Source organism: Berghia stephanieae, chromosome 6 (genome assembly GCF_034508935.2).
Source record: "Berghia stephanieae isolate SIO BIC M18660-M18661 chromosome 6, UCSD_Bste_1.3, whole genome shotgun sequence".
Classification (NCBI taxonomy): Eukaryota; Metazoa; Mollusca; class Gastropoda; order Nudibranchia; family Aeolidiidae; genus Berghia; species Berghia stephanieae.
In genome coordinates this window covers 37440590-37461445 of record NC_088365.1, presented here as the reverse complement: position 1 = coordinate 37461445, position 20856 = coordinate 37440590, and the positions used below count along the sequence as shown (strand labels likewise).

At 37.4% G+C, this 20856-nt stretch overlaps 1 protein-coding gene across 1 annotated transcript in view; it reads left to right on the top strand.

Annotated features, from left to right (window-relative positions):
• Nucleotides 1–19305, top strand: part of LOC144974986 (dnaJ homolog subfamily C member 2-like) — a 62816-nt gene extending 43511 nt beyond the window's left edge. Inside the window, exons 15-18 of the mRNA XM_078918596.1 lie at nt 2485–2582; nt 7738–7845; nt 14256–14434; nt 18620–19305. Of these exons, the coding sequence (XP_078774722.1) occupies nt 2485–2582; nt 7738–7845; nt 14256–14434; nt 18620–18688 (454 nt within the window). The 3' untranslated portion in view covers nt 18689–19305. The remainder of the gene's footprint in view (nt 1–2484; nt 2583–7737; nt 7846–14255; nt 14435–18619) is intronic.
• The last annotated feature ends 1551 nt before the right edge of the window (nt 19306–20856 follow it).

Below are 20856 nucleotides of genomic sequence, written 5' to 3'. Positions count from 1 at the left end.
TCTTTTGGAGTGGCTATATATTTATATAATACAGTTAAAGCACATATTTGGAATGTGCTATATTGGAACAGCTGGTTAATTGGAGCGATCTGTCAGTGACAATTTAATTTCAGACCATCAGAATGTCGCGAGAATTTCTTTTTGTCCTAAAAATAAAAAATATAATCATCATTGAGAGAGTTGACATTTCATTATACATGTGTGATTATCAGATTTTATCACTCATTCACTTCATTTCATCGTGCTATACACATGTAATATCAGTATTATACCAAAAAAAAAGGAGGATAAAATGGACTGTATTGCTATTGTTATAATAACCACATTAGGCATATATGTAGTCTAGATATGTTGGTCCGATTATAGAAGCCACTCATAGGAATCGGTTAAATGGAACGCCACTTAATTGGAACGATTTCTGTGTAACAGTGCTATTCCAATGAAGGGGTTCTATTGGTGGAGTTTTGGTGATTTTCAGCAAAATTTCACATTTTTCAAAACCAGGCTTCAAGCATACATAAGCCATTTTATTTTATGTTTTTGGTTACTAGAAGACATAATCTAACCCATAAATATGAAAAAAATCAATTTTAGTGCACCCTGTCTTCAAGAAAAATTGACTAATAATGGCATAATTTGTTATGTTTAGGCCCTAGCAATGGAACTATTAATTCTATTTAGTGTAGCTTTGCCATATAACTTGAGCTTTTATATAGAGCAATATTCAATAAATGTGCTCAAAGCGCTTTACAAAGAGTCCCTGACCAACAGCAACATGTAACATACAGTACGAGACATGAGGCCTGTTGAAATTGATTAGAACACTTTAAATGTCAATTTCTCGAAAGTTGCATTTTATGCACTTTTTTATTTTTCATTTCTAAAATCTGAACACTTAATTGATTTTTTGCACAGATGCTCTTTATAGTTTGTTCTAAATAGCTGACAAATTAGTTTGTTTTTTTTTATGTCCATTAAAAAAAAAAAAATTGCGTTTTTGTGTAAAAAGTGGGCCATTTTTACGCAAATATTTTGACATATTTTTGAAAACATCATAGCTTCTTAAATTTGCATAAATTGCTAAATTTAAGTTGTCAGCTATTTGTAGGAAGGATATATCTTTATATTAAAAAAGAAATGAATGTCGAAAAATAATTAATAACCGAGATTTTAGAACTGGAAAAAAATATGCTAATTTGTAAACAAAAATAAAAGATGGCGGCTGTCACCATGGAACCATATTGTAAGCAATGTTTTAAAATCTGTTTTCCTCCATTTATGAACATGGGGTTTCCGCTCGGCATATTTATATTGTTTATTTTCTAATTTTTTTTCAAAAAATTTAGTCTCTCCGTTGATAGAACTCTTTATAATAATACAGATCATCCTTTTATTCATCTGATAATTTATTTTCTATTCTTTGCTACATGTAACATCACATATGTGTAGTCATGACGGTAGATGAAATAGAATATATTAACCTATCTTATAACTTATCAATCATATTTCAAAAAGAAATCAGCTGAATCAAGGACATATGAATTCTAATCCATGACGCATTATATAATTTTAATCAACGCTGTATTCCTGTTCTTTTATTAATTATTTGTTGATCACCAAGACTGGCAAATGGCTAAGTATTACACATTACCATATTAAAAGGGACATGTGGCAAGAGACTCAATGCCAATGTGGATTAACCAACTTTTTGCTTTATTTGAAGACATATGATGATTCCATTCTTGTTCCTTTCATGTTTTTGTTTGCATGGAAAGAATAAAAAAAACAAAGTTAAAATGTTTTCTAATAATAGGTCTGAAATCGTTCCGATTAGCCAGTAGAATTTATGTAGGAAAAGATTATGTTACAGACAGATAGTTCCAATTAAGCAACTTTCCCAATAAATTGGCATTCCAAAAACTGGCTTCGACTGTATTAAAATCAAACAAGTAATTGGGGATGAGGTGAAAGGAGAAGCGCAATAGAGACAAGTGAGGAATGACTGGATGCATAGGTAAAAATGTATGCTTATGTGTATGTTATGAACAATGCGACACTCAAAGTGGAACCTTATTCCACCTCTGAATGAGACCAGAAGCACTAAACGCTACATCTCATTATAATTACAAAAAATTACCCATGTTTACATCTCTCACGTTCTTCTTCATATTCTTGTCAAATACTCTATCCAGAAATTTCAAACAAAGAGGCTCAGTCCAGATTTGTTTGAGATTTCAGTGCTGCACTGTATTTGGAATCTCACAAAAATTTGTTGTTTTTTGTTTAATTTTATTTGTTTACGTTTAAAAAAAAAAAAAAAAGAAGAAGAATAGGATATAGGATTTGTTTGGTTTGCCCTGTCAAATATTATGGAAAAATTTCCATAGGAAAAAAACTATAGAAAGATCAGATGAAATTGTAAACCACTATTATTTGATTTAAAACAATGAAACTCCGGGTCTTTAAACAATTTTGTATTTTCAGGTGGGAAGTCATAGCCAACTTCATCACGCAGCATGTAGCAGGAAGTAACAAGAATGCCAAAGATGTCTTGTCTAAAGCTAAAGATTTACAGAAAAACGGTCAGAAAATACAACTTTTATATTATAATTTTTATAAGGTTGCAATCGACACGATGCCCTTAAATCTTCGTATAATTATTTTAAATCAGTCAATTTCAATTTTGTATCAAAAATTTTTGTTGTTGTTGTCTTAAGAAGAAATTAAAAACAATCATGATATCATTATGCTCTTGAGACTCACGCTGCAACTGATAACTGATGGAATGCTTAGCAGCAGTATTAAATTATTGCAATCCGGAACTCGGGATCCTTGTTCCAAAAGGCCGTCAACATGATTATGAAAAGTGCAAGGGGGCAGAGTCAGGTTTAGTGTAGATTGCAAGTCAAAAGAAGTGGATTGTTTAATGGGTACGCGCTGGTCGAGAGGACGGTTTTACTATGAATTCCACTAAAATTATCGAAAATGAGATTAGGGCACTTTCAGGTAATTCAACCTTTCTTTAACACACTGAAAACATTCAAAAGGCTAAATTTTTACAAAAAAGTGCTTTAAATAATTTTTTTGTGACGCAACTATCGTCTAAACGCAAAGTTTTTCCGTCATTTTCGTCAGAATCAACGTTCGATAGTCCTTAGTAACCTGCACTGAACCCCGGCTTATTTGGTATTAGCAGAAATGTCAGGGAAAGGGCATTTCCGTTCTTTCACATTCTTTCACGTATGTGTCACAGGTCGGCGGGGAAATCGAGAAATTCCAAGCCTATTTTCCTTTCTTTGATTGGCTGAAGAGACGTCTAGGAGTTATTTTTAGTAATTACCGTCATGGAAAATTTTAGCTCACATTCCAAGACCAATCGTAACCCGGTTTTCAGTCACGTGACATAACAACGGGTACATTTCCGGAGCATTCGACTACGTTTACTTACGCTTCGATTCGAACTGATTTTTGATCATTTCATGACAAACTTCACTCCATTTACTTATTTGCAAAGTTTTATCATCATTTTCCAAAGAACCAAGAATTGGTAGATAATCATTTCGACGCCTGGATACCGCTTTAGCCAGTAAGTATGTCTATTTATTTATTACTAGTGGAATCAGATTGACCGGTTACAGTCTCAAAGTGTGCATTCCATTCTAAAATGTAAACATTGACGATAGTAAAAGAGAATGCTGCTCGTAAATAATTCTAAAGGCTAATTTTTGTTTTAATTTTATTTTTAATACGATTATTAAGAACCATACTGTTTTCTTTGATTTACATTAGACTAGTGAAGATCATTGAGCTTGAATAAGGAGATAACTAAACGCCGATCTATAGTAGATCTTAGACAGACAGATAGACGTCGAAAGCTAACTTAGACTTGGATTACCATTGACGTCAGTGAGTTAGAACTTAGAGATTATCTAGATTGTGCTTATTTTTTTTTTATAACCATCATTCTACAAGAGTCTGTGTGTGTGTGTGTGTGGGGGGGGGGGGGTGCTTTCAATGCTCTGAGGTATGGTTCTCGTCTCTTGACCTAAAGGCGTTTCTTTCTTTCTGATCTATAGTTTCTGCCTTTTCACCTTTCAGTGTAGGGCCACTTTAAAGTGAAATTACTCTAGACCAAGGCATTAGCCAAGCAGGTGGTCAGCCCACTGTGACTTTTTGTTACCTTATTGTGGTAGGAATTCATTTTGCCCAGAAAGCGGCCTTTCTGCCTGCTCTTTTAATTTCTTTAATGTGTTTTTTTTTTCTTTGATCCAAAGCAATACCAGATCTGTGCTTAACTATGATTGGTAGCCAGAATTCTTATGTGTGGGTATCTTTTGTGCTTTTCAAGGCAAAACTTTGGGCTGATTCCAACACTGCTTAGCAGTAGGGGGTGCAATAAAAATGTTATAATAAAATTATTTTTTTAAAACCCCTTTATTCATCCCATAGTGGAAATTATTCTCCAGGGTCTATTCCAAGGGTAGATTGGAATAACCAAGGCGTCAACCGCAGTGCTGCGCCGCAAATTGAGCTAGGGCGAGATGGCTTGCTCAAGTCCACACAGCACAGAGGCTGGTGATCGAACTCGGTACCTTTCCGGTACGAAGCAAAGACCGTAACGCTGAGCTAAGCTAACCCCCGATTTATTTATTTTATATATATATATATATATATATATATATTTTATTTTTTTTTTTTGTTTAATTTATTATGGTATATTTATATTTATTTATTTTCACAGTTTGTCATGCCTAGAGCCAAGGTTTCCACCTTCAATGCTTCCATTAGCAGCATGAAAAGGAAGTCACGGAAAGATGTTTTGAAGAAGGCAAGGGATGCGAAGAAGCAGAGATTTTTTAATGAACCAGAGCCAGCATCCACATCTTCTGTGACATCTTCGCCCCACGCAGCGACTTCCCCTTATTTCCATCATATTTTTCTTCGCCGCAACCAACAGCTTCAGCTTCTGCTTCTTCATCATCAGCTCGTAAGTTGGATTTCTTTGCCTCTACGTCTGAGCCTGCATCTTCGTCTTCATTGGAATGTTCGACCATCGTGCAGCTGATTGTATTCCAGGATCTTGTTGATTGTCTTCTCTGCCCTTTTTGTTTCCAGTCTACGTTGGAGGTTTCACGTGATTCTTCTGTTGGTCTTGCCATTCGTCTACATTTGTCTTGTAAATCATGTTCAAAAGTTATATCGTCCTTTTATACATCTCGTAAAAAAGATAACTATTTTGAAGTTAATCGTCGTGGAGTCGCTTCATCCTTGGCTAATGGAAGTGGACAGGCTGGCTTAGCCTCATTTTGCGGCATGATGGATATGCCTGTACTACATCATAAGACCTTTCTTCGCCACCAGAAGGCCATCCACCGCCAGTTCGCCAGCTATTCGTCTCGTCTCCGTTCTGAAGCTGTTGATGTTGTTCGTCGAGCGTATCCTGAGCAGGCAGGGCAACCAATTGTTGATGTTGATGTTTCGTATGATGGTAGTTGGCACACGAGGGGACATAAATCAATGTTAGGGATAGGATGTGTGATAGAGAACAGAACAGGACTTGTAGTGGTTCTTTCTAAGTATTGCCATAAGTGTGTGACAGTAGGAGACAAGCTGAAGGGGGATAGTGATAGGTATGCAGAATTCTTGAGTGGCCATAAGGAGGAGTGTGATAGGAACCATGTAGGATCATCAGGTAGTATGGAACAGGTAGCGGCTGTGAATATGTGGAGTAGATCTGTAGAGCGGAATGGACTTAGATATAGAACAATGATTAGTGACGGGGACAGCAACACCATCAAGCAGCTAAACAATTCGGGACCGTATGAGGGGATGACAATTGAGAAGAGGGAGTGTGTAAATCATGTAGCGAAGAGACTAGGAACAGCATTGCGGAAGACTGTGGACAACAACAAGAAGGTAAATGTAACGTTAGGAGGGAATGGAAAAGGAAAATTGACAAAGGCAAAGATCGCCAGACTTCAGAAATATTACACGCGGGCCATTAGATCAAACAGTACTGTGGACGACATGCGACGCGCAATTTGGGCTTCTTTTTATCACTGCACCTCAACCAATAAACAGCCACGCCATGAGTACTGCCCAGAAGGAATTGATTCTTGGTGCTTCTACATGAAAGCCAAGGCTAATGGTCTGCCAGCACCTGACCACGACAGACATATGACCACATTTATTCTACCGACTGTAGCAGAACACATCCATGACGTTTATGTTAGATTGACTGATGATGATTTGTTGGGGAGATGTTTATTTGGAATGACTCAGAATGTAAATGAAAGCATCCATGCTTTGATTTGGTCTAGGTGTCCAAAACATGTGTTTGTAGGGAGACAGCGTTTGGAAATTTCATGTGGGATTGGAGTAGGAGAATTCAACAAGGGAGCAAAGGCATCGCAGGATTTCATTTCGGCAATAGGACTTAGTGTGGGACGACATTTTGTGGAGCATGCGACTAAAAGGGACAATGTTAGGATAAAGAATGCAGACAGAGCAGGTGAATTTGTCTTTAAAAGGAAAAGGGAGATGAGGAGGTTAGCACAGACAAGGGAGGAAGAACGTTTACATCAACTGGAAGGCGGTGAGCAGTATGCTGCAGGCGGCTTCTGATTGCGGAGTCCCAGACGACACGTGACATTGGATGGATTACCTCAAACGGATAAGTACCATTTTTATAAATTCATAACTAATTGTATCTTTTTTCCACAGGAGAATGATTCTTGGGTCTAAAACAACACAGTTTAGGGGGTTCATGACACTATATTTTGTATAATCTACGAGAATGTTCGTTTTTTCCCATTTTCTCAAAATGTCATTTTCTTAGGGGTGGGATAGCAGGGAACAAGATTTCTCAAAAACTGTCTATTCAATTTCTTTTTCCTTTCACACACTTGTGTGTTTATAGTGTGGCTACATTATGTCAGAGGCTTTTGGCAATATAAGCATTATTTTTTTAGATATGGGGGTCCAAAGAGGGTAAAAACTGCGAAAAAGGAAAAATTTTCACAGTTTTACGGATTGAAGACTTCCGGATGCTATAAAATCTTTACTAGGATAAGAATAGAAAAATCCCTCTGACATAATGTAGAGCAGTATTAAAGACACCTACATAGCAAGTTTCAGTGAAATTGAATAGACACTTTTTGAGAAAAGTTGTTCCCAAAATCTGAAGTTTTCGGGGCGGGGTACCCCTAAAATGCCACCTCATACACACCGATAGTGGAAATTATTCCAAAAAGTCTTTAGAAATATGCTTGGACACACATAATACTGCAGAAAAAGCATTGAAAAGATCATTTTTGATAAAACTTAATAAAATTGTCCTTATTGTGACAGTACCCCCTTAATGTTTTCCTTCAGATCCTAATTTAATAAACAGAATCATGTAGAAATCATCAAAATCAAAGTGATCACAATCTTTAACAAACAAAAATAACTTTGATGTCCTCGTGTCATGATATGATCTGAACACGCTACCAAATGCTGAGAAATAAATGTTGAAGTTATAATTTGGTCACTACACTTTACATCTTGAAGAAAACAGAAACATATTAGGCATATTACAAATAGTGCCATTGATTTCCCTGCTGTAAAGGCATTCTATTATTTTTTATCATTAAATATTAAAAACTCAAGGCCAGACTTTATACTTCACACCCTTTACTACTTGCAACAGTTTTAGTAAAGTAGCTAATACATTTGTTCAATTCCCTTTCATTACAGACATGAAATTGAGAGAAGAAACGTCAAAAAATGCTTACTCAAAGTTTGAGCAAAGTCACAGGGCAGCAACATCTGGTGAAATGGAGAAGCCTAGTGAGAGACTGGAAAGTGAGTTTTTTCTCTATTATTGTTTCTTGGATTTTTCATTCTTATTCTATTGAAATAAAATTATCATCTACCATAATTGATTTAAGTTTTTATAGAATTGAGCCTGCATATAGCTTGATAAGTTGTGATTAACAAATGTACAATATTATTGTTATTATTATTATCATTATTATTATTATTATTATTATTATTATTATTATTATTATTATTATAACAGAATAATTTCACTTAACTCTAATTGCCCGCTTTTCAAAATGCATTTTACCTAAATCATGGTTCTTGCGGCCTCATTAAATTCAAGGACTCCTTGAAAACTTGAATTTCATTTTAGGGGAAAACTCCTCGAAAGGTCCTTGAATTTTGCGAGATTATGTTAAAAAAATCTACATCTACTACATTTACCTACAACACATCACCATCACTACCACTATTACAACCTCCACAACCACATCATTATCACTACCACTAGTATTACAACCACCACCACTACTACTACAACCATCAGTACCACATTGTCATCATCACTACTAGTACAACCACCACCACCACATCATCACTAGCAATATTATTACATTTACCACCACTATATCATCATTACCACAAACACTACCACTGCAGTCGACTCTGCTTAATCGCCGGGAGTTTGTTAGTGTGTTGATTTAATTACGCAGGAAACTAAAAATAGCATCTAAGCACCAGCTTTCATGCGCAAGGCAATGTAGGATCTTCCCCTATGTGTTTTCTATGGGCTTGGAACTGTCATGCACAAGACATGGTCTCATTAGAAGGTTGATTTATTTATTTTTTTGCTTCTTTTTCTTTTGTTTTTGGTTGTTTGTTTATTTGTTTTGTTTTTTTCTTTTCTATTTCATGTTTTATCGACAACAAAATGTGACATTATTGTTTGTAAGAATAGTAATCGTGAAGCGTTGATTGCTTTTCTATTCTGTGCAAGTTGTTTATAAACCCTTGTCTCCAATCCCGCCAATGTTGGTAGATCATCTGTCAAGCATTCTTTTTGGATGAAGCAGCATAGTTTGTCCATCATGTCAAGTTTTTTAGTCATTGTCAGGGGTGGTGTGTCACAGTATGATGACTCATCCTCTTCTTCATTAGCCATATGGGTCAACAATTTAAAAGACTCCTCTTTGAGTGTATCAATGTGAACAGGTACTGTATGGATCAATCAAAAGATGAGACACAAGTCTTCTCTGTAATCCTTTCTTATTGTAGAGGAAAACAATGTACAGGTAGAGAATTGCAATCCGGTGGTCAGACAATGTAAACAAACACCTGGCATTGAGTGGAATGCGATCACGTTTCACACCTAGTGATGCAGACAGCGAGTGCTGAGTCGATTAGTCCATCATGTCAGGTAATCCTTTGATGTCAGTTAACAAGCATTGCACGTCTGACTTAGTCGGGGTCAGAGTGAAGATGTAATCGCAATGGTTCAATAAGAAACAAATTTTCATTACTTTTTTCGACATGTTTTAGATATTTTTCTTCAATCTAGGTGAAGTGATTAAGCAGAGATGGTGTGCGATTATATGGAAAAAAAATCAGTTTTTCGGGAATGTGTAGCGTATAAGCAGAGTGTGCCATTAACCGATGTGCAATTAAGCAGAGTGAACTGTACAACCCCTACAACCAATCATCATCACTACCAATACTATTACAGTTACCACCACTATATCATCATCATTACAAATATCACTGCTGCAACAACCACCACATCATCATCACTACCACTGTTCTACTGCAACCAACACCACCTAATCATCATCACTATCGCTACTACTGCAATCACCACCACCACCACATCATCATCACTAACACCACTACTACAATCTTAACCACCACTACCGCATCATCATCATTGCCACCACTACTACAACCACCACCACATCATCACTATTACTACTACCAGGGATGCCACTTTTCCGGTTTTAGCCGGAAATCCGGGTTTTTTTTTACCACCAGCCGGTTTTAATCCGGAACCTCCGGTTTTTGTCCGTGGTCACTATTCAAAAAAAAATAAATTTTTTTTAAAAGGAGAAAACAATCGCAATCGAGATTTGAGCCGGAACTTTTTCGACAGGTGAATAATTTGGGCTGTCACCGCCGGTCGAATATTCGGGCACCTAAATGGTAGTTTATCTCCGCCCATCCCCATCACAATTCCTCCTTAAAAAATTTTTTGGGGGATAAATAAACAGTGATTTTGAGAATTTCTCAGAAATTTTCCGCTCAATTTGCCGTTTCAAACATTTTCCTCAAAACCACAAAATCACCATTATGTCTTATGTCATATTTTGACACCTGTGCAATAGTCTCGTGAAATTTAGTGATGGTCCCGTTTTTATGAAGTCAGGCCAGACGGAATGGCACCGATGTCACAATTGACACAGATGACCAGTGGTATTCTTTGATTAGCTAGTTGATGGTTGAAGGGGAAGGGGAGGGACAAATCTCTCTCTCTCTTTCTCTCTTCCCTTTTCGTCTTTCACTTTGCCTTTCTTTCTGTTTCTCTTTTCTTTTTTTTTTTTGGGATATAGAATTCCTAAGATCAATTCATAAATTATTTTGGTAGAGAAGTCCCCCCCCCCCCCCCCCCCCCCCCCCCCCCCTTCTCTCTTTTTTTCTTTCGCAACCATCCATTAAATCATATATTAAATCATATGGTTATACAGAGATAATACATTAGAATAAAGCAATGGTGATTGGCTTAGTTTATTCTTCTTTCTTTTTTACCTTTTGACTATGGCTTTAAATTTGAGAGATTCTTGGGTTGTATTTATAAGCTGAATAATCACTAGGTTTCTGTAAAAAATAAAAGATATTTTAGCCTGCTTTATAAAGTAAAAATCAAAACAAAACAACACTTTCTGGCCTTCTATTTGAATAACATTGTAAGCCTTTAACATGTGGAAAGGACAATTCATTAAATGTTTACAAAAAGTAAATTTATGTTTAATGATAAGAATGGATTTATACTGGTAATAGTAATATATTACATAATACCAATACAAAACTATCTTCTTATTATTTTTACACTTTGCTTGTGTTTGACCGATGGACGGAGACATTTTCCTCCTTTATGACAAATTGCTATTATTATCACTGAATAAAAAACACTCACCAAAACCACTAGATCATCTCTACAACCACTACTATTACAACCACCACCACACAATTATCTCTAAAAGACCACCACTACTACAACCACCACCACATCATCATCCCTACCACCACTACTACTACAACCACCATCACACATCATCTCTAAGACACACTACTACTACTAAACTAACTTACGACTTACTACTACTACTACTACTACCAACCACCACCACACCATCATCCTAGCACCACTACTACTACAAATAACACCACATATCCCTACCACGCTACTACTACAACTACCACCACATCATCAACCTATACCACTACTACAACTACCCCACCATCATCCCTAGCACCACTACTACTACAAATAAAACCACATCATTCTACCAACTATACTACAACTACCACCACATCATCCTACCACCACTACTACTACAACCACACCACATCATCATCCTACTACACACAAATGTAATTACACTTTAACTTTTGAAATTCTCCAAATCGTGTCAGAAATTGCTGCGAGACAAATTTTGGACCGCATCTCAGTGAATTTGAGTGAAGTTCAAATGTATAGGTTATGGTTGCATGGGTGGGTCATGATCTTCACAATGAAAAATTTTCTCCTTTTATGTGACCAGTCATTCTCACCCTGATAGCTATTTATATTAATTTGTCTATATTTTGTTTTCAGCACCTATTTTATCAATTTGAAAAACTGTTAACTCTCCTTTCTTTTGTGTGTTATTTGCTCTCAATTGCAATAATAAGTACTGAAACAATATTCCAAATTTGATAATTTTTCAAATCCCTACAAACCCTTGACGTTGATTTGTATCTCGTCGCGCAAGTTTTCAGGCTTTTTTTAAATTTGCCTGGTGGCATCCCTGTACTACAAATAACACCACATCATCCCTGCCACTACTACTACTACATCTACCACCAAATCATCATTCCTACCACAACTATTACAACCATCACCACACAATTATCTCTAAAGACACCACTACTACAACCACATCATCATATCCCTACCACCACTATACTACAACACCATCCTCATCATCTCTAAGACCACTACTATACAAATAACACCACATCATCCCTACCACACTACATCTACACACATCATCCTACCACCATACCACATCATCCTACCACCACTCCTACTACAACCACCACCACCCATCATCCCTAGCACCACTACTACTACAATAACACCACATCATCCTACCACCACTACTACTACAAACTACCACCACATCAGCAACCTACTACCACTACTACAACACCACCACACATCATCCTAGCACATACTAACTACAAATACACCAATCATCCCTATACTACAACTACCACTACACCACAGCGGGTGGTTGATGGGAGCATCACCTTGAATCATATACCTATGATGTTCGCATGGGGGTACGATCCGATAGTGATGTCGTTTTCTTCTCTTACTAGCCTATCCTGCTTCTTTGGTTTGTGATTGTATTTTTGACAGGGATATTTTTTTTTCTGTAAATCTTCTGCCTGTTTGTTCTTGTTATTTATAATTTAGCTTATGATATCTTTAGGTTATGATTTTGATTTACATTTGTACTATTTTGTTAGATTGCTTGTTTTTTTGTTTCAGCGGTCTCTAATATAACCTCAATTGTGTTGGAAGAGACCTAAAGCAACAAACAAAACAAACAAAAACTACACCACAGCTACACAAAACCACACCACACAATCATCCACACGACCAGTACTACTATAATCACTACCACATCATCCCTACCACCACTATACTACAACCACCACCACATCATCACCCTACTACAACCACCAAATGTAATTACTTTCAATCTTGAAATGCTCTCGAGTCGTGTCAGAAATTGCTGCAAGACAAATTTTGGATAGCATCTCAGTGAATTTGAGTGAAGTTCAAATTTATAGGTTATGGTTGCATGGATGGGTCATGATCTTCACAATGAAAAAGTTCCTCCTTTTATGTGACCAGTCATTCTCACCCCTGATAGCTATTGATATTAATTTTATATTTTGTTTTCAGCACCTAATTTTATCAATTTGAACACTTTTAACTCTCCTTTCTTTTTTGTGTTATTTGCTCTCAATTGAAATAATAAGTAGGTACTGAAACAATATTCCAAATTTGACATTTTTCAAATCCCTACAAAGCCCTTGACGTTGATTTGTATCTCGTCGCGCAAGTTTTCAGGCTTTTTTTAATTTGCCTGGTGGCATCCCTGTACTACTACTACTACTACTACTATTACTACAACCACTTCACCATCACTACCACCACTACTAAAACCACCACCATCATATCATCACTATCATTACAACTACCGCTATCACATCATCAACTATATCACTACCACTAATACTACAGCCACCACCACATTACTACCACTATTACTACAACCACCATCACCACATCATCACAACTACCACCCTTTCTACTACAGCCACCACCTCCACTATATCATCACTACCACTACTACCACAACCACCAACACCACATCATCAACATCATTACCACTACTATTACAACCACCACCACCACATCATCACTACCACAACTACTACAACCACTACTACATCAACATCACTACAAAAGCTATTACCACCACCATCACCACATCATCGCTACCACTTTTACTACTACAACCACCACCATCACCACATCATCACTACCACTTTTACTACTACTACTACAACCACCACCATCACCACATCATCACTACCACTTTTACTACTACAACCACCACCATCACCACATCATCACTACCACTTTTACGACTACTACCACCACCATCACCACATCATCGCTACCACTTTTACTACTACAACCACCACCATCACCACATCATCACTACCACTTTTACGACTACTACCACCACCATCACCACATCATCGCTACCACTTTTACTACTACAACCACCACCATCACCACATCATCACTACCACTTTTACTACTACAACCACCACCATCACCACATCATCACTACCACGTTTACTACTACAACCACCACCATCACCACATCATCACTACCACTTTTACTACTACAACCACCACCATCACCACATCATCACTACCACTTTTACTACTACAACCACTACCATCACCACATCATCACTACCACTTTTACTACTACAACCACCACCATCACCACATCTTTTTTTATGAGCACCATACTTTGGTTGATCCTCTCATATTTTTATTAAATAAAAGTGTTTACAAAGTAGATTTATTTATTTTTAATTATCCACAGCTGTTGGGGAACAGCAAGTTCGTGAGACTGGCAGTAACCAGGCACCTTGGACAGCTGAGGAACAAAAGCTCCTTGAACAGGCCCTGAAGTCCTACCCAACTTCTGATCCTGATCGATGGGAAAAAATCTCCTCTGCCATTCCGTCCCGTAGCAAAAAAGATTGTATGAGGAGATATAAGGTGAGAACAAGAAAGTTATATGTCGTATATTCTCCAGGCTTTCTTACTCTATCACCCATTGGGAAAGTCTTAGATCTTGTGAAAATTAGCAAACAATGTTGCTGTATACTTATTATGCAACAAGAAATTTGGGTAGTATTTTGTTTTTTGGGGTTTAAATAAAATGTAATTTGTGAACAATTTTTTTTTGGTGAAAATTCCTCCCAACACATTAAAGAGCGATCCTAATTTTGCTACACAAGTTATAACGAGCGGAATATCTTGCAATTATAGGTGTCTCATTTGTTTCCCAATTACCCTGTCCATGTAACGTTTGGTTCGGTGAATAAATGGAGAAACTTAAACCTCAAAAATTGTGTGGTAATGGAATTCCCCTAAGAACAGGGGTACATTTAGAAGTATTTAAGTTGTGAATTTCCAATCATTTGACCAAAAGTAATAGTATTAGTAGTAGTATGTAGTGGTAGTAGAAGGAGGAGGAAGAGTAGTAAATGCCCCCAAAAAAAAAGAAAAAAAGAGAGAGACATAGATCATTAGACAGGGCTACCAAGTGTCCCACATGCATTTGGAGACTACTGTCCTGCTGTCCCGCATCACTGTCATATTCCAGCACAGTTGTTGATAGTTATTAGTATTAGGAGAATATGACGGTGGTATCATCCCCCATCATCATCCCGACCACAACTACTACACCCGCCACCATACCCTCATCCCTAATACCACTACTACTACGACCACCACCACATCTTCATCCCTACCACTACTACAACTGCCTCCACATCATCATCCCCACCACCACATCATCTCTACCACCACTACTACTACAACCACCACCGCACCACCACTACCGCTACACCTACCACATCACCATCCTTACCACCACTACCACTACAACCACCACATCATCCCTACCACTACAACCCCCACATCATCATCCCTACCACTACATCTACAACCACCGCATCATCATCCCTACCACCACTACTACTACAACCATCACCACATCATCATCCCTACCACCATTCCGTCCTAGTGGTATCAGAAATTGCTGGGAGACGCATTTTGGATTGCATCTCAGTAAATTTTAATGAAATTCAAATCTACAGGTTATTTTCGCATGGATGACTCTTATCTTCTCGCTGAAAAATTTCCTTCTTTTTTGTGACCAGTCATTCTCACCCCTGGTTACCAAAGGCTAATGATGCATCACCATGTGTGTTGCTCATTTTGGCTCAGATGCCTAATTACCTGTTTGTCCAAAATGCTATTGTCATAAATTGAGCAACAGCATGAGATTTACACTCAGAGCTTCAACATTTGACTGATGTTGACTTTGCAACACATAATAGAAAAGGATTCGAATTAACTAAGTATACTATTACATTTCTGACTATATAAGAAGCAACAATTTTTCTTCCATCTGCTTGAAAATTACATTTATTATTCACCTTTACAGCCAAGGTTTGGGATCCAGTTGCTAAGCCAATCACCTAACCTCTCTGTCTACTCAGCTATTGGTAGCTGGGTCTCTTAGATTTAGTGGAATGTATATCTGTTTCTGTATATGTTACTTCAGCCGATCTCAATGATGAGCATTATTATGCTGAAGGTGTCCAGTATACTCTGAAAAACAAAGCTTGAATTCCACTGCCTAAGAGCCGAAAGAGTAGATTTAAAAGATTCACTTGTGGTATATGTAAGTGATTTCAGTCTCGGATGGCACTTTGTGATAGATCAGTGTGGGCGGTAAACTCCAGGACTCCATGAGCCTCATTGCCCTGAAAGATTACTTAAAGTTGGGTTGCTTGATTTGTAGAATATCCAACTACAACAGGCCTGGTTAGAGTTTCACATGGAATAATCTTTTTTGCCGACCCTGTCCATCAGGCAACAGTTGGGATTATATATTTTACATTAGATCTTCCAGGAATTGAGATTGCTTGGTTTTTATTGGTCCTGGCAGGGATCCTTAGCTGAGAGGGAAGCAGTCAAATATATAGTTTTTTTGTTTTTTTTGAGAGATGATATTTTTTTTCATGAAAATCATCTTTTTGTTATGTCTATTACTATTACAGGTTTTGTAATATAAATACAGTAGAATTACCCGAAATTTTGGGGACCTTCTAAACCATTTCGGTTTAAAGACATTTTGATTTAAAGCAAGTTCCCGTTTTGCAATGTTTTTCAAGGGTAGTAGCTATTTAAGGACTTTGCTCATTTAATCATATCATGGGTTTCCCGTTAAATGGAGTTGTTGAATAAATGCTGTCTTCGTAACCATTAATTTATTTATTTTTTTGTGTGTGTTTTAAAAATACTTTTGGGGGTTTTCGTTTTCAATTCAAAATTATTGAAAGAGTTGAGTTCGGGATGCCGTGTATTTTACATATCTCCGTCTTGATCAACTTTTTTTTATCGACTTCACATAGTATTTTGATTTTAAACCTCAATGTGTAAGCACAGTGCTTTCTTTTAGTAAAATGCAAAGCTAAAATAAGATCGAAAGTTCTTGTGCGATAATTGATAATGAATGATGCGCAGCTACTCAGAGGTGAAGTGAAATGGAAATGAAAAGGCGTGTCAGTGCTAAGCTGTCTACTACACATCTCTCTTTTGTTGAAAAGCCATAAGGTTCAAAGGCCTAATTACATAGAACCTCCCCACCCTCACACACACACACTTAAACAAAGTGGAAATGAAATGGCATGTCAATGGCAAGTTGTCTACCACCACCCCCTCCTTATTGAATTGTCGTGTTGAAAATCCAGTCAGTTCCAAAGCATCAACACATGAGCGAGAACATCTTGCTTGCGTGATTCTACACCCCAACTCCCCCTCTTTCCTCAAACTAGGATATGCAGATGACTGGGCCTTAGCATACCAATCAAGAAACTGGGAAGATATAGAAACAACGCTTAGCAAAGACACCACGGCCATGAAAAGGTATTTTGACAGATGGTATTTAAAAATGAATACGACAAAAACAGTTGCAACTGCATTTCATCTTAACAACAGGGAATCAAAACGATCAAGATTTATGACACAACACTACCAACTGATCTTGAGGGTACAGCAAGAAAGCTAGGGAAACGAAACTGTCTACTCAGAAAACTGGCAGGAACAACATGGGGAGCATCGCAAACTCTTCTCAGAACATCAACCCTGGCCCTTTGCTACAGTGTGGCAGAATATTGTGCTCCTGTTTGGACGAGAAGTGCCCATACAAACCTTGTTGATGCGAATCTAAGAGACTCGATGCGAATAGTAACTGGATGCCTGAAATCAACTCCCAACACAATGGCTGCCAGTCATGAGCACTATAGCACTTGAGGAGAGAGGATGCAACACAGAAATGGATATCCAGAGCAGAAGAAGATAGTGGAACTCCTCTGCAAACCATATACAAAACTGCGCCCCCAACATCAAGACGAAAATCTTGTTCACCTTTCTACCTATCAAAGCAAGAAGCCTGGTGCGAGGAATGGAAAAGGAATAAACCAACAGGAGGGGAACTAATTGAAGATCCCTGTAAAAGTCTCCCAGGTCTACATGATCAACCAAGAAAATACTGGGTAGCTCCAAATAGACTACGGTCAAAACATACAAGAACAGCTGCGAACATGCACAAATGGGGGCTCCAAGAATCACCAACATGCCCAAAGTGCAACCAGCACCACAAGATGCAAACCACCTCGTACTAGATTGCACAGAGACAAAACTTGAAGGGGGATTTGAAACCATCAACAAATCTGATGATGACTTCCGAACCTGGATTGATACCTTGAACATAGAAGTGTAGCCGAACGATACTACTACTACTACTGTATATCATATGTATTTGGTAAAGTTTTGAGTGTATCCTTCATAGGCACAATGATCTCGTGGATCTTTTGATAACCTTACTTGAGCCAGTCCCCTTTATCTAACTTTTTCTTTGGTGCTTTTAACTTCAGATCTATAACTTTTCCCCTATCATCTTCCGTTTTACAAGTGCTGAAATGACTATAAGTGACGCTCGCACTGGCTTCTAACAAAACTTGTCAGCGTCTTATTTAAAGGGGTTGCAACAAATAAATGCTAGACTCCACAGGTGTGTTGTCTTTTAAATTATGATTTTGATTTATTCACTCCACCCCTTTTTACTTTTTCACGCCCACTCCCCCCCCCCCCCCCCCTCTCATACAGGAACTATGTGAACTTGTGAAGGCCAAGAAACAAGCTCAGGGTGCTGTGGCAGCCAAAAAAAAGTCTTGACAATTGGAAAACTACTGATATTTATTTTAGCAGTCATCCAGTTTGTTGATAATTTCAGACTATTAATATTTTACATAACTTCTGGAGGAGTCACTCACCCTCTTCCGAGTTGATCCTTCCTTCCAATGAATCATTGGCTAAGGATTCACACAGGAATATACTCTTCTTCAAATGAATAAATCTTTATATCTGTGGTTAGTCACTTATTTTTATGGTAAACATTAGAAAACTATAAATTCTGCAAATATATATTTACCAATAGAATTGTGAGAAATTATTGAGTTAACGTTATCAAAAGTAAACTTCTTCATTTTGGATTATAACTAGTTTTGTAATATTATTATTTTTGTTTGCCTTATGAGCATAGGAATATAGGGATATATGCTCTTTTTTTTGTATTTTCACATGTTAAAACGGACGTTTTATTAAATCATTGCAAATCATTTATCAGTGATATTTAGAAAAAAAATATAAAAGTACTTTTGTGTATTGAATTTTACATCTTAATGCATTGCTAACGCAGATAAATGCTCTTGTAATGACAATTAATTATTATTATTAACTCACGAATTATGCTTATCAGACGTGAAAGCTGTAATAAAACATGTAAAAAATAATTTCATGTCTTGTTTTATATATCTATCCTCCTATGCTTTATTTTGAAATGTAGCTTGATGGGCTCCCATCTATCTCTCCCTGTTCGTTGATCACCTTGGTGGGACTCTGCCACTTGAACTCTCTTGTGAAACAACACTGGATCCCTTCAGCCCGCCATCCACGATACAGGTTTCCTTTGAGCCTGTTCAAACCAAAATTCCAACCCTCAAGGCTGCCTCATGAATTCTGTCAGTGACAGATATTTCATGCCAAGCCTTGAGGCCAGAGTACTGGTAGAAAAATAGCCAGGTATATAAAAGTTATCAAAATTGAAATTAGACTTCAGATTCGTAATTAGCCTCTAATTTTAATGCGGAAAAATATCAAAAACTATAACTACAGTGGAGTCCGGATAAGACGATGCCCAGGGGAACCGTGAAAAAAATCGACTTAACCGAAAATCAAGTTAACCGGAGTGTAATCAAATTAGCAAAAATGTATGTGAACAAAGCAAGCCAATCTAGAATATGTCCCTTCTTGTCGCGCTTTTCGCTGACGTTGCTTGGTTGCGTTGAATTGACCTGAGAAGTAGAGGTCCTGTAGTGGTCATCAGAGACTCCTACCAATAGCGAATCAGAATACATAAAAAACGGAATTTGAGATCAAAAAGCGGAATCAACTTACTGTTATTGACTATGACATACTTTGCAACAGAAAATGTAATAGACAATCCAAAAGTACTCAAATGATAAAATATAAAATGTGTACAAATGTGCAGATAATGTAAAGAGTACAAAGGGGATCAAATAATAATAGAGGACACACAGGTCCTGGCAGTCTCAGAGTGAAGCATTGAAATTGAATGGATGTCAGGACCCTCCTACCCCCTCCCCTCAACACACACCTAATCAAACAAACGTGCGTGCCGGCACACAAATACACAGGGCTAAAATTAAATGGGGAAAGAATCTGATCGTACTCAATAATATTACCGATTGGAGCCAACATATAATATTACCTAGGTCATTGACCTCATACATTGAAGTCAACGCAATAATAATACTTCGGTCAACCCCCTCCCAAGAATATAATATTATCTGACATCAGCTGCACACACTTTGAATGGACTACTAATCAGACACAAAATGTGTGTTGATTGACCATAGGAGATGCTGATGAAATAAGCCATAGCTCACTTTTTTTTTACTAGAGATTAAAAAAATAATAATTTTCGTTGATTGGAAAGCGGAATAATGTTTGCCTTGAATGCGGAATGTAGAGCAATTAAGTTGAATAATTCCGCGAAAATCGGAAGGGTAGGAGCCTCTAGGTCAAGGTCATGCTTCTTGTAGATCGTTGAGACAGAAATAGCGGGTATGCCAATTTCTTCTGTGATGATTTTCTGTCGCATGCCAGACCTTTCAAATGCATCGATCAGCTGGACCTTTCTTTTCTCCGATAGGTTTGCCATTGTAGTTTTAGACTTGACTTGAATTCTTGATAAAGTTGATACTGATTAAAAGGACCATTACATAGGATGGTCTGGGATTAGAACTAATAATAAAAAATCT